Source organism: Parasteatoda tepidariorum, chromosome 7 (genome assembly GCF_982258835.1).
Source record: "Parasteatoda tepidariorum strain Cologne lab strain chromosome 7, Ptep-v5.0, whole genome shotgun sequence".
In the NCBI taxonomy this organism is placed as follows: Eukaryota; Metazoa; Arthropoda; class Arachnida; order Araneae; family Theridiidae; genus Parasteatoda; species Parasteatoda tepidariorum.
In genome coordinates, this window is record NC_141761.1 from 58,903,486 (window position 1) to 58,918,803 (window position 15,318).

The 15,318-nt window shown below is 28.1% G+C and overlaps 1 protein-coding gene across 7 annotated transcripts in view; it reads left to right on the top strand.

Moving 5' to 3' along the window:
- Positions 1-2,647: 2,647 nt before the first annotated feature.
- LOC107448785 (multiple PDZ domain protein) overlaps positions 2,648-15,318 on the top strand; it is a 684,699-nt gene continuing 672,028 nt past the window's right edge. For 5 of the 7 annotated variants that reach the window (XM_071183400.2, XM_071183406.2, XM_071183404.2 and 2 more), the window contains exons 1-4: positions 2,648-2,780; positions 4,281-4,391; positions 8,369-8,520; positions 13,419-13,658. In XM_071183400.2, coding sequence (XP_071039501.2) covers positions 4,376-4,391; positions 8,369-8,520; positions 13,419-13,658 — 408 coding nt within the window. In that variant the 5' untranslated portion in view covers positions 2,648-2,780; positions 4,281-4,375. Of the gene's footprint in view, positions 2,888-3,925; positions 3,991-4,280; positions 4,392-8,368; positions 8,521-13,418; positions 13,659-15,318 lie in introns of those variants that run through there. The other 2 variants (XM_071183401.2, XM_071183402.2) reach the window with 2 other exon arrangements.

The following is a 15,318-nucleotide window of genomic DNA, read 5'->3' on the forward strand; positions in this document are numbered from 1 at the left end:
AGAGATTGGACGATATTCTTTAACTCTAAAACAATTGAACAAAATTATGAAATTGGGTTTTCAAAAAAAAAGTAGTATGTGCTATGAAATGAAGCAAAAATTCTGAACAGAGAAACGAAACTTTTATAATGATAATTTATTGAAAAGGTATACAGGCACTATAAGAAATAATTCTTATTCGCATTTTCTTTACTATTAGTTTAAAAAGATAATTGATACCAAGCATGTAAATGCCTATTATATTAATAATATTTAGAAGGTGGTTAAGATTATTTTACCAGTAACCGAAACTGAAAAATGTTATAAAAATTGTTATATAAAATAAACAAATTATCGAAATATTTTCAAAATTGGATAAAAATTGGATCAATTTGATAACATTAGAAAATAAGTGAAATATTACCTTTTGAAAATTTCTCCAACACCTTGGCTATAAACCCAGAATTCTTTTGAAGAAAATGTCGCAAAGAAAACGACTAGGAAAAACTGAACGTTTTCTAAGAAAAATCTACAAATCATTTTGAAGTGTTGCAGCATTTGAATTAATTAGATGCTACAACCACAGAGAAATACATATGTGAGTAAAAATTACAGTTCATGATTTAAATTAATGATTTTGATTACAGCTCTATTAATATCCTTAAAACTTGTTCACCAACTGTTCATTGCTATTTTTTATTGTTAGATATAATAAATACATTCATTTATTTGCTTTTAGGTATTGATTCTACGAAATATCTGGAAAAGATTTCAGTTGTGAACTAAAATGTCTATTCTTTTTTTTAATTGGGTATAATATAAAAAAAAACACAACTACTTCCACTTAGTAGGAATAACATTTACCATGACGCAATGCTAAATTCTATGCCACTATCTACATAAATGCCACTATCCCAGAGCCGGATTATACCTTTCGTAGGCCCTAGGCACAGAGCCGTATTATACCTTTCGTAGGCCCGAGGCATAGCCGTTTTTGGGCCCTCCCCACCTTCCCCCACTCCTCCCCTCTTTTCAAAATATATGCTAAAATTTTCTTGCATATTTTTTTTTACATTTTTATTAATATGGATTTTAATGTACAAATTTGTTTATCGAACTTTATCTGCAATACCGACATACTGCTGATATTGCAGTTGATATCGATAATACCATTATGATTAGTTCGATCGATAACTATGTAAACACTTCACGTCAACAATACAACAACAAACCAGCAAAAAAAAACAGCGAAATTGATAGTGAGATTAATTACCAGAAATATTTATACTACAAATAGCTTCATAGTTTTCATGATACTACTATGATAACTAAGTGAAGGAAATTAACATTGTCAAAAGTAAATCTCTTGAAATTATTTATAAATAAATTTGCAAGGTAGGTTAAATGTTTACTAATAGAAAAAAAATGATTTAATACTATTTTAATAAAATGCGTAGTTTGGAATTCGACAGCATAATACAAGATTTCGCTGAATCAAAAAATCGCAAAAAAGTAATATATTAGATCATAAGATTCTGCAAAATAATTTATTACAGAAAAATATTATATTTTTATTTGTATCTTCATAATTTTGTGCAAAATACACTTGTTATTTTTAAAGTTAAATTATTTTTGTTAACAATTTTTTTTCTCCCAAGTTTTTCGTAGGCCCCTGAATTTCGTAGGCCCTAGGCACGTGCCTAGTGTGCCTATAGGTTAATCCGGGCCTGCACTATCCACATAAATCAATTATTAATCAAAAATCGAATATCAATTACTTTTCTTTATAATGCAATAAAATCTGGCGAGCAGCTATTTAAACGATCAAACACTTCGTTTGTTTATTTGTGGCTTGAAGTTAAGCTCGCAGAAAATGCCGTTCATGGGTTAAATTTAGTAGGAATAACTCAACCTGTGACGTAGGCTATAGTATACCCAATTGGGTATAATATGAAAAAAACACAACTACTTCGATTTAGTAGGAACAACATATGACGCAATGCTAAACGAATGGAATTTAGTTGTTGTTTATTAGTTATTGTTATTAGTAGTTGTTGTTATTTGTTTTAGTTGTTGTTGTTTATTTAGTTGTATTTAGTTTCAATAACTTTTCTTTATAATGCAATAAAATCTGGCGAGCAGCTATTTAAACGATCGAACACTTCGTTTGTTTATTTGTGGCTTGAAGTTAGGCTCGCAGAAAATGCCGTTCATGGGTTAAATTTAGTAGGAACAACACAACCTGTGACGTAGGCTATATTATACCCAATTGGGTATAATATAGCCTACGTCACAGGTTGTGTTGTTCCTACTAAATTTAACCCATGAACGGCATTTTCTGCGAGCCTAACTTCAAGCCACAAATAAACAAACGAAGTGTTCGATCGTTTAAATAGCTGCTCGCCAGATTTTATTGCATTATAAAGAAAAGTTATTGAAACTAAATACAACTAAATAAACAACAACAACTAAAACAAATAACAACAACTACTAATAACAATAACTAATAAACAACAACTAAATTCCATTCGTTTAGCATTGCGTCATATGTTGTTCCTACTAAATCGAAGTAGTTGTGTTTTTTTCATATTATACCCAATTGATAAAAAAGAAAAAAAAACGGTACAGATTTTGGTGGTTTTATGAAGCTAGCTTCAGTTTCTGAAGTCATGTGATATGCTTTTACTTCTTTTTCCGAAGTCATGTGACATTAACCTCAATTATTGAAGTTTAAGATTGAAGTGAAGTGAACTTCTAGCTGTCTGGCTGGAATGTAAACTTTAGTTCATTTAAGTGGGAAAGTAAGTGATATTATACTAATTCATTTGTAAAACTAAATTTATCGGTATAATTATTTTCTAATGTAATTATTCGCCAAAATAGCTGGGAGGAAATTTATTTATCATTTGTTAGTCTTTCATTCATTAGCTTCTTTATTATTTATAGTTAGAATTAAAGAGTTTTCTCAAACTGTTGGACTGTCATTTTGCAAATATAATTAACAATTAATTCGCTATTAAATATCACCTCTTAAATTTTGTTTATTTTTCTAAAAGCTTTCTTTTAGATGGTTCATATTTTGCTGCATTCCTATTTGTTAAAAATTTCCCACAAAAACTAGCAACATACTTAATATGAGAAGATAGAATCGAATTATTTTGTCCTTAGAATTTAGTCGATATTTTGTAATTTATTTTTTAAATTATTAATCTTATATTGTAAATTATAAGACTAAAAATTAAAAAGTTATTGTCTTTTATATTGTAAAAGTGATGTTACTAAAGTAGCCTTATTGTTTACTTTGGGAAGCAATGTTTACATTCTGTGTTTGACAGTTTGTAATCTACTAGACTGTATTAAAATTATTTCCCTGCAGCGATTCATTTTACTTTTGTAACATTTTCGATACTACTTTTACTTTTAACCAATCAAATTAATATGTTATTGAGTTCTATTTAAAGTCTCAGTTTAAATAGTCACACTTATTAACTTTATACAAGTTTTAATTGTTTTACTGTCCCTTTTTATTTTTGTCTACTTTCACGATTAACTCTCATTCTATGTTCAATTTTGAGATATCTTTTTGAGATAATTTGTAAGAAGAATTTTATTCTCTTACATGTAATTTGTTTAAAAAAAACTATTTTAAAAGTTAAGATTTCTTATAAATTGGTACTAATGGGAACATAATCTAAAGTTATAATGAGTAGCTTCTGTGTTATTACATTCTGTGTTATGTCAACATTTTAAAATAAATAATTTAGTTTTTTTTTTTTTTTTTACTCTTTCCAAATCAGTCATATTTTGAATACTGGAACAAAGTGTCTAAGTAGTTTTGGAATTTTCACTACTCCATCTTTTTTTTTGTCTCTTATATCAATTATTTAAATTTAATATTTTATGTTTAAGTTTAAAATGTCTGTTATTTTGTATATTTTTAGGCAGTTAGTTTGAAATCATTTTACAGCATAGGTTTCGGATAGACTGGCATTTATAGGAACTTTATATAAGGTTATAATTATTCTACCTTGTATAACAACTGAACTTTTAAATCTTTTGTTAATTTTGCATTCAACATAAGTATTTTCAGTACTTTTTGTTAAAGATGTTTTTTAGAGCCTTTTTTTTTTGTTACGCTTATAACTAGAAGTAAGTAAAATGGTTTAAAGATAAATTATTAATATTTTAGAGAGCTAGTTCCTGTAGTCTTTATTTTTTTCAATGCATTTTGTAAGTAGCTGTATAGTTTGTTTTCTGTTATTTGTGTTCATAGATTTTTATTCAGTTATTTTTTCTTCCAGTTACATCATTTTATTTCCAATGGACAGCTAAATGACTTTTAGTTGAGTTGCTTGTTTTTATCAGAAGGCATTAGAATTACTATTTAAAACTAAAAATGCCTGTCAGTGGAGGTAAAGTTTTCAAGTCCTATTTATGAATGTTGCATTAAAATAATTTGAGTTTTGTAAATTTTTAATGGGTTATTTTATGTTTTAGGACACTTTTAAATTGTATTAAAATGTTATTTATTTGATTGTATATATTTTTACGTACATATACATATAATTTACTTATACATGTAATTTACCTACATTTACATGTACATATACATTTATATTTTTATACATATTTAAATTGTTATAGCCATATGAACATGCAATATCTTTGTATATTAGTGTTTTATGTATATTTTTCAGAATATGCTTAAATAAATTTGAACTAATAGTATGGGTTAAATGCTTAATATGTAATGTTTTATGACCTACCTGAATGCATATAAAATTTTTAGTATTTTGAGGAGTGAATTTTTAAAGATAGTTATTAGGAGATATAATTCAGTCATGTAAGCTCTGTTTAATAGAAATGCAACAAATATTTTGCTACAGTCAAATGTTTTCCTTATTTCCACAGTTTACTAAATGTTTGGCTTTGGCCAGATACCATATCTATTATAGCTTGTCTATATTACTTAAATACTATGTCAATTATGGGCTTGAATGGATATTTTTGTGAATGAATGTTTCTTGATGTATTAGTTTACATTTAAATTCGGTGGCTGAGCGGTAGCGCTTCCCGTTTCCATGCCACAGGTCTTGGGTTCGATCCTTGGGCCGGGCAAGGTTGACTCAGCCTTTCATCTCTTCAGTGGGTTGATAAATGAGTACAAAGCATGCTTGGGAACTAAACACTAGGGGTTCCGTGTTTGGCTGACCACCCAACCGGAACATCTGCTCTTGCACCTCAGAGCCCAAGGTCAAGAAAACTGAGATGGGCGCAGTAGGCCTTGGCCCTCTATGGGCTGTCGTGCCGCTGAGTTTTTAGTTTAGTTTACATTTATCATATTAGTTTAAATTTTTTCATATTAGTGAAATTTATTGAGAATTAATTAATATTTTTATTTTTTTAATTCTAAATGAAATTTAGAAATCCATCTTTAATAAAGATGATAAAAGCATTAAGCCTATTTGTAGGATCTCAGTTCTAAAATCGTTTGTAATGACTTGGTAGGTAGGTACTGTTTTTACGTCACACTAGAGCTGCATAATGGGCTATTGCCGACAGTCAGGGAAACATTCCCGAGGCTGATCCAAAGACATGCCATCGCAATTTTGATTCTCTGCAGAGGGGATGACTCTCCTGCTTTGGTAGCCAGATGACCTGCATGCAAAGTCGAGCACTTTACGCCAAAATAGTCTAACGAGGACCGAAACCGCGCTACCTCGGTCCATACGCAGACTGATCAAAGTGGTCACCCTCCCACTTACTGACCTGAACCAGAGACGCTTGACTTCAGTGTTCAACTGGGAACAGTGTCTTTACAATCAGTTCACTACAGAACTGTAATTACTTAGGCAATAATGCAATGTTGAAAATGCAATGCTCTTTTAATCTATAACAAGCGGCTTATTTTAAAACTGTTATGTTACAATTTATGTTAGTGATTTCCTTTAGAGATGTTTTTCAATGAGCTACATTAATTTTGAAGCTGTTAAATTTTATTTTTAACCAATTATTTGTAGTTCCATATCTTTTCTCTCATTGTTTACTTAATCTCAAATTTTTACAAATTATTTTTTAATGAGGATATAATATTTCAACACATTTGTATTGAATTAAAAAGCTTACAATATATTTATTTAATCATTTTTAACAGTATTAAATTTAGTGCAAGTCTAGTTATACTTTCAAATTATTTTTTCATTTGCATTATTTCTATTCAAACTCATTTTGGTTATTATTTAGAATTAGCTTTGTATTTTACAAAATATTAATAATGGATTCATTAAAATTTTAAACTTTACTGTGTATTTTTATATCTTCATGTGAGTACTAATTTATATTTTAATATTTACAATAAATGGAATAAATGTAATTTTTTTTAAAACTTATAATCACTTTTCACTAATATAGAAGTATTTAAATATTAACCTTTTAATTATAGAAATTTGTTTCACTTAGTAAGAGTGCTCTATTCTCTTACCAGAGTCTGCACAGAGTCACAATGTACTTTTATGTAGATATCTAAAATAATTCTGATTATAAAATATACAAAAAATTTATTATTCACAATTTTATGCTTAGTATATAATTTTACTTATAAATTATGCATTTTTCATAGCATTGTCTCCAAATCATCCTCAGGGATGTTTCCCAGAATGTCACCAATTGCCCATTGTGCAGCTCTATTGTGACATAAATAAAAGTATTGTACTGTATCATAGCATATTATGTTGAGTTGTTATTTTGAGTGCATATCCGAAATTGGGAACATTTCAAAATAGAGAATATTAGCCTCCATGAACATTCAGGATTCGGGGTCTCATGCTGTAAAAGTTTCTTATATAGAAAACTTTGTTTAGAAAACTAAAATGTTTACTTTATTATTAAATTTAACAAGTTTTTAATTACAATAATTAATTTAGTTTCTATGTAGAAATCATGTTTTATTTATATTTAAAAAAATTCAAATAGATATTTCCAGTTAAATAAACTACAGATCGCATCCAGATCAATGTTTTAAAATTGTTTTTCTAATATTTAATAATTGATATTCTTATAATTTTTTTTTCTCAATAAACTAGATTTTGTTTTGACAGCATTGCAAATACTGCTTAGTTTTTTTAGATAGTTAAAACTAGCTGTATTTGAAAATAAGTTGCTACTAAAATTTTTTCAATTTTTATCAATGAATAAATCTTAAAGCTGAAATTCCTTTCTTAAATGTGTTGCTATAGTTTTTAAGTATAATTATTTTATTCTTAACCTCTTGTGTTTGCAAGAAATTAACTTATGCTCTTAAAAGAGCAGAAAATTATAACTTACTGTGAGGCATAAATTGTCTGTTTAGAAACCAAAGCAATCTTTCATTTCTGTTGTAATTGCCTTCTTTCATTTCTGTATAATTGTTGACTTGTAACATCATTGTTGAAGAATTAGTAACTATAGCATTTCGACCTGCGTGGCATGTCTTTCGAGCACTAATGGTTAAAAGTTGTCTCACTTTATTATTCAAAAGTTTTCTTTTAATTTTATTTTCAAAATTCTCTTATTTTACACTCTTTAAAATTATTTTGTTATTATTTGTCATTTAACTTTATCACTATTAAATAAGGAATTTAAGTTTTTAAATTAGTTTCATAAAATAGAAATAAGAGCAATAGTATTTAGCAGAAAATATCTTATAATTTTTACGCTACACTAAAATCACAATAGTAGTTAAACTGCCTTTAAAATGAATAGAACATTAAAGCATTTTAAAATTGCTTCATGCAAAGTAATTTTAATTTATATTTTATCTTAAGTTCGACTTTGCTATTGATGAAAACTGCTTTTAAAAAAAGGAAATTTTTTTTGTTTGTTAGTGTTTTATTTTGCTGTACAGTTTGCTTTGCTTCAAGGGAATTTTAAAATAAGTCAATGCAAGAGTTACAATTTTTTTTAGGCTATGGCACTCTTAATAATCGAGCATCTTCTGGCAAAACCCTAGGATCCTTTTTTTTAAATATTTTTATAAAGTTCATTAGTAGCCTAAAAAGAAACAGCTAATTTCATTGAAAATATTTCATATGAAGAAAATATTTGAAATTATGAATTCGTTTTTCATGAATGCATATGGTGGCAATGAATGAAATAAGCTGAATGATGGTTTTCAAAAAAGAGCTGTGATAAATGTTGAGAATAGTGATCAGAAATTAATTTCTTTTTCCTTGATTTTTTTTAAATTAAAAAGTTTGATGAGAAATACTTATGAAATTTTTTATAAATGTGTCTTAAATATATTATTGAAATTTTTAAACATTTTCTTCTCTTTATTATTGGCATTATACATAAATTTATTTTATTTAATTACTACTTATTTCATAATTAATTCACATTTATTTTTCTTTAGATACTCGGCAAGCTTTAAAGCTTCTTGAACGAATCCAAGACCATTTGCAGAAATCTGAAGCTGCACAGTTAAATCCTACCGTTGGAGATGATCTCACTACCTTAATATCAGTTTTAGACAGTCCAGTTTTTAACAGCATTTTAAATATTCAGGTATATTTTATTTGACTGCTTTTGTCAGTGTTATATAATTTGTATGAACAGGTTTATGGATTACTATATTCTCTGCAGTATAAAGTGTATCTACATGGCCAAAAATAATTAAACTATGAACTTTTTGAGGTTTGCTAATTAGAATTCCTTTTTTTTTTAAATATATTCATTAAAAAAACCAACAAGTTTGATAAAAAATAAACACAAAAATATCAAATAGCCAAAAAATCTTTAATTCAACTTGAATTTTTTTTATTGAAACAATAAAATATTGAATGAGGTTTACCAAGTTATTTATGAATCCATATAATTTTACTTAAGGAATTATTTAATTTGAACACTTAAAGTCTATAAAAACCTTATTCGAGTTTGCATTTTCCAAAAAAAAAAACAGTTTAATATATGTTTTCAATTATGTTAGCAATTATGTTTTAAATTGTGATTATATCACATTCTTAAAATCTGCATTGAAATCTGTGGGTTTTCTACAAAACTTTTGCATACATTATATATAAAAATCGTTCTTAGATAAAAGCATTTGCTTACTAATGCATTTATTAAAACCTTAATAGACACTTGATTTCATCTTTTGTTTTAGACATTGCAAGTTTTAGGTCCTTCTAAATATTTTAAATCATTAAAACAAATATACTGATGCGAGACATATTTTTTATATTTCCTCTAAATTTTTTTACCAAACCTAAGTATGTTCATTATAAATTATGTACTGAATAATAATGTGTTTGTAATATGTAAGAGTATATGTATAAGTGTATATGTTATAATTTATGGGCTGAATTTTTTACCTGGGTACTATGAATTAATAAATTGCATTATTTATGTGTATAATATAATTATAAGCATGTTTATTTTCAATACATAGAATTTGGTGTTCTGTTTATATTAAATAGTACCTAATTGTTTAATAGGCTAACCCTGTAATTTAATCTTTTTTTATTATCAAAAAATATTTGAAATTTAGGTATTAATTTCATTTTTTATTTAAGCATTTTCTGAAATTATTCTTTCATATTAATAAAATTATGAAATTTAATATTTAATTTTATCTAATGCTCCAATAATTTAAATAGTTCACCTTTCATTTAGAAAAAGCAAAGGATATGATGACCATTATTGAATATTTCTAGTGCTAAAGCCTTCAAAATATTTCTATAAATTTTATCTGCAAACTACGATATAAAGCTTGGCATAACCATTTGGAGATTATCTATTAATCTGAAGTCCAACTCCTAAATTAATTACACAATATTCTGAATCAAATATGCATCCAAAAAGAAGTTAAGAGGTTTAATTTGTCCCGTAGAAATCAACTAAACAAATATGTATATTTTTCATTCAACTGTTATTATTTTATTTCAAATAATTATAAAAAAAGTGCTTTATGTTTCATATTGAATTTACTCCCATTCATACACTAACGCAAAAGTTGGATTTTTAAATTGATTGCAGAACTTAATATAATTTTTTCTTCAAATTAGAAGACATAGCAAAAGGAAAAAAAATAGCTGTACGCAAGCACCCAACGGTTTGGATCTAAGCTCACCAAATCACTAATGATCTAAGTCATAGATTCTCAACCTGTTTAACGTTGCCACCCCCTTAATAAGCAAAAAACATGTCAACGCCCCCCTTTGTGGTAATCCAGTTATTTAGAGCATGAGGGCGGTGGGGTTGCGCTGAATTATAAGATGCATTTTTAGGCAATTTTTTAAACGTTAAATTTGCTTGTTTTTTTTTAAAAATTTAATGTGCACGTTAACTCGATAATTTTCTCCAGGCAGGTAATCACAGTCTATTTGTGATAATAAAAATAAATACGGTAATGAAAAAAATAGTACAACAAAGAAAACTATACTTAAAAAGAGTCACCTGTTCTTAATTAGATAATTAAAAAAACACCCAAAAATAAAAGTAGTATTAACGAAACAATCAAGTTACTATGTCAGTGGAATGATTGTACTTGATGGTTCATAACCAATTTCTTAACGTTCGGCTCAATATTTTTGCTGAGGTGAAGTCGCAAGTTCCCTTGTTGCATCATTTCGTGTCTATTTCTCTTTATTGTGACTTGATCCATAACAGCACTGAATCCACGTTCGACGAAGTAGGAGAAAGGGAAGGAAATTGAAAATAATTTTGAAAATAAGAATGAATTTTGACAGTCCAGAGTAGAGGCAACTGATGTTACCTTGAATCCAAAATTCTGTGAGTTATCACCATTTCAAAGCTTCATTAGTTGAAAGTTTGACCGATTCCTCCTGAATCTGAACCTCTTCTGTTTCAATATTCAAAATAGGGTTGATAACCCATTGAAGGAAACAGAACAAAACATATTTATAACGGTCAGAAAAGTCCATGTGCAAAGAGTCAAGATGTTAACTATATTCTTGGGAGGAACATCAGAAGAAATTTTGCCATTCTTTTCAAGATACGATAAGATTTGAAATTGGTTGAACTCATTCCAACCAAATTTCTGCTACCAAAAAATAAGTTTTTTTAGAAATGTAGAAATAACTGATTTCGTAGGGATCAAATTGAGTTTGTCACCTTGAAGTTGCAAATTAACACCATTTAATTTTGCAAGTAAATCCACCAACGTCTATCTTAAATTCTAGCACTCTGTCTCTCAGAGCTACATTCTGTCTTCGAGGAACTCAAGTACAGAGTCAAAAAGATTCAAGAACCTATTGAGACAAAGCTCCTTTGGAAAGCCAGCGAATCACGGTGTAGTAGCAAGCGATATTCTTCATAGTTTTTCTAAGACAGCTGTCTGAGTAATCAATCTTTGAGAACATTACTGCGAATTTTGTTCGCAGCAGATATAACATATTGCAATGACTGATGCAAACGGTCGCTGAGGTTTTTTCTTATTAAATACTGTCTGTGAATCACGCAGTGAACTGCTAAAATATCTGGTACCACCCTCTTCAAAACGGCGAAAAACCCACAATGTCGACCCACTATTGCAAGGGATATTTTTGATTAAATCGGATGAGGCTGGATAGTGTAAAACTGTTCCTAAAACTTCCTTAACAGCCGGCAGTATCAATTCTTTGCCGATGGTATGACATTTCCCAGATTTAGCAATTAATTTTGATATATTATAAGAACTTATCAAACCATCATCGCATTTTTGTTATTAGGTTGTCAGTAAGCCTAAGGCCAAAGGTGCCTTCAGAAACTTGTCTTTGATATTCGTGAAAAATGACAAATCTTTATTTGTTTGTGAGGATGAATATTTTGCAAATGCTTCTGCTAACGAGAAGGCTCCATTGTCTCATTATATTAAACTTTGTTATAAAATAAATTCATGGGTAGTTGAGAGTTCGAGGGCGATTGAACAAATCTAAACTTCAAGTACGTGACACTGTGTTGAATACACTTCTTTATGCCAACCGACATTGTTGGTGGCAGCAAAATACGAATGAAAGAAAATCAACTGTTTCTTCAAATTAATAAATAATTTACGATTAAGAACTAATTCACAAACGTACCTGGCCAAATAAACAATGAAATCGAATCGAAACTGGGTAAAAAACTGCTAGGAAACAAATTAAACCATCATAAGAAACACGGGTCAAATCAAATATTTTTACAAAAAACGCATGCACTTTAATTCTCACTAAATGGCTGAAATGAGTCAGAGGCAATAACTACTGACTCATGCGCTGCGCTTACATACTTTATTTAAAAACAACTGGGCACCTGGGCCGTGCAGCGGCCCCTATCCCATTCATCATGAAATTACAACAATGAGTAAAAAACATTTTGAATATAAGCAGTCGTTGTGGTAGCTCTACAATAATATTACCATGATTATAGAAAATACAAACTTGAACAGAGATATTTACAGTAATTGCCTATGTGCTGTGCTGATTCGGATCGGAGAATATGTATTGCATAAGTTCGTTTTACTGCTGGTACTAATGTTGTATCAGATAATCTAAATTTATTATATTAATTTAATCTTTGTTTTCTTTATCATTAATTTTAGATTAATTTTATTTACTAAATGATTCTTAATTTAAGAACTTTATTTGGGAGTATTAAAATTAAATTTGAATAACATAACCTGCTCATCGCCCCCTACCGCCCAAAGCATACCTAACGCCCCCCTGCCGTCCAAAACAAGTCCACCGCCCCTCAGCATACTCCCAACGCCCCCAGGGGGGCGTTATCGCCCCTGTTGAGAAACACTGATCTAAGTGAAGATGTAATTTCATGCAATTGTAAAAAAATAAAACCTAATTTTGAAATAAAACATATCAAGCTGCATTTAGTAAGTGAACAGCCAAAACAAATTTAAACCTTTAAAACTGTAAAACCAGTTTTACTCTTTACTAAAAAATATTGGCAAGCAGTGCATGTGATATTTTTATAATTATCTTGGCTTCTTTAGCCTCACTGAAATGTGTCCTTAATCTTTAATAGGAATCTTCCCCCTCCTTTTTTTTTAAAAATGAATTATTGTTTAAGGCTGTAAATAAAGTATTAAAATAATTTATTAGATTTAACATTTAAATTATTTGATAATTTTAAAATGAATTATTGAAATGGTTTTATTAAATTTAAATTCTAAGTTTTGCTAATGTGCACAAGCAAAATATATATATATATAAAAAATCAAATATTTATACACATTCTTAAAAAATATTTCAATGATTCTCTTGCACCCTGTGAGAAAATTTCTGTGGAAAGCCCTTTGTCAAGCATCATTTTATTTCAAATAGTAAATAAAACATTTTAATGAACATGATTTTTCAGGTTGAGACAGATTGATGTAAATTTAAATTTTTGTCCTCATTTCTAGTAACACTACTGTTAATAGTAAATTAATTCATAATTTTAATTTGTAAATTTTTTAATTTTCTCCATAGGATTCACTGCAAGAATTGAAAAGGCAACTGCATAAACATCCTTCCATCTTGCCCGTTGACTTTGACATATCTCCAAACACTGGAGAGCTTCTTTTAAATTTGCCATCTGAACCAATCCCTATGCAAAATTCAGACTCCTATGAACCAAGCTCTGAAGCTGAACACAACTATGAATATAAAAGTCAGATTCCAAAAGCAATAAATATGGATGATATCAATGCAGGAGTTGATGTTTTAAATGTAAGCCAATTTAAATTAAGAATGTTAATTAAAAAATTTTTTGAAGCATAATCTTTTTTCCTTATCCTTTTCTTAACCTCTGCTTATAGAAGAAAAAAAAAAAAATCCAGTTGACCCCGTATGTGTTTTTACATGTTTAAAATGTAAGTGATTAGTACAATAATAATTTAAACAAAATGAAACAGAGTTAAAATGGGGAGAAGGTAAAAAATTTTCATCAGTACACTTTTCGCAAGGAAGAAAGTGGATTTAATATTTTTATAAATTATGTTTAGAATTAACATATTAAGGAGTTAATTCCCTTAAGACCATTTATATATTGTAACTCTCAGTACAATTGGCCTTTTATTTATTTATTATAATGTTAATAACACATGTTTTATGTATTTTCATTAAAAACAGACTATAAATGGCATAAAAAATTTACTTTGAGCATGCATCTTCTCATTTTTTTAAAACTGTGCCACAATTTTTTGGAATAGTTTTTTAGTTTCTTAAAATATTTAAAATTTCTTATTTGTTAACTACAAGCCTTAGTGTCTGATAAGCTTTGATGTTAATTTTATTCTGTTTAATGATAGGTAAAATGTAAATTACTACATTAACTTAAATTAAATATTTTTGTAACATAAATGGAATCAATATATTTATGTAATCTGAAAGTATGCAAATATTATTATCTAAGTAAATAAAGATTTTTTGGGGCACATTATTTTATCCATAAAATATGACTGTTACTTAGTATTCAACTTATTCATTAAACTATTAAACAATGGTATAATATAGTTTCCCAATCAATTGAAAAATGAAAATTTCCTTAAAACTATTTCAGAAAACAAAAATTTCATAGTTCAATCTAAAATGAATTCCTGTTTTCAATATGAATAGTGGAAAATGTTCCACTTACCTTTAGACCGCCAATTTGATGATTCATAAACCTTTATTGGTTTTAATTACAAATAGATGAAGATGAATTTACATTAAATGGTAAATGATAATTATAAAGTGATGAAAACATTTAGTTAGGTATTAGCGTTGCATAGCGCGTCTCTAGTTACATTACATCTACTGTTTTTAAGTTTTTGAAAAAATAAAAGTTATTACTTCTGTTGCGCCTGCGGCGCCATCTGGGGATAGTTTTCTGGTATGAGGGGGATGAGGGCTCGTTACAATAGTGTTGAAATTTGAATCTTCCTGAGACTGTTTTGATATAATTATGTATATTACAGGAAAAAATCAATCAATTTCTATTATTTTCTTGTAGTACTATGTAAGCATTTGTTTTGCTTATTTCTGCTGGTAAATCTAAAATTTAGGCTTTTTAATATTGTTGTGATTCCACTTTAATTGTGCCAGTACAGTAAATGATAGTTTTATATATATTAGTGATTGTTTGTTAGATTCATTTGTTTAAATACTTATTTTTATTTAGTGTTGTGGGAATAGTAAACAAAATTTCTGATATTGTGCAAATTTATATACATTGCATTTGTATAAAAAATATGTATCTACATTTTTTTTAATAGGTGCTTAATTTTATCAACTATTAAGATTTATATTAACTATTATAACTTTATCATATAATAAATTTTATATAACAATATATTATATTTTCAATATTTTACGATAGTCTTATTTTCACTTATATAACTATTTTATG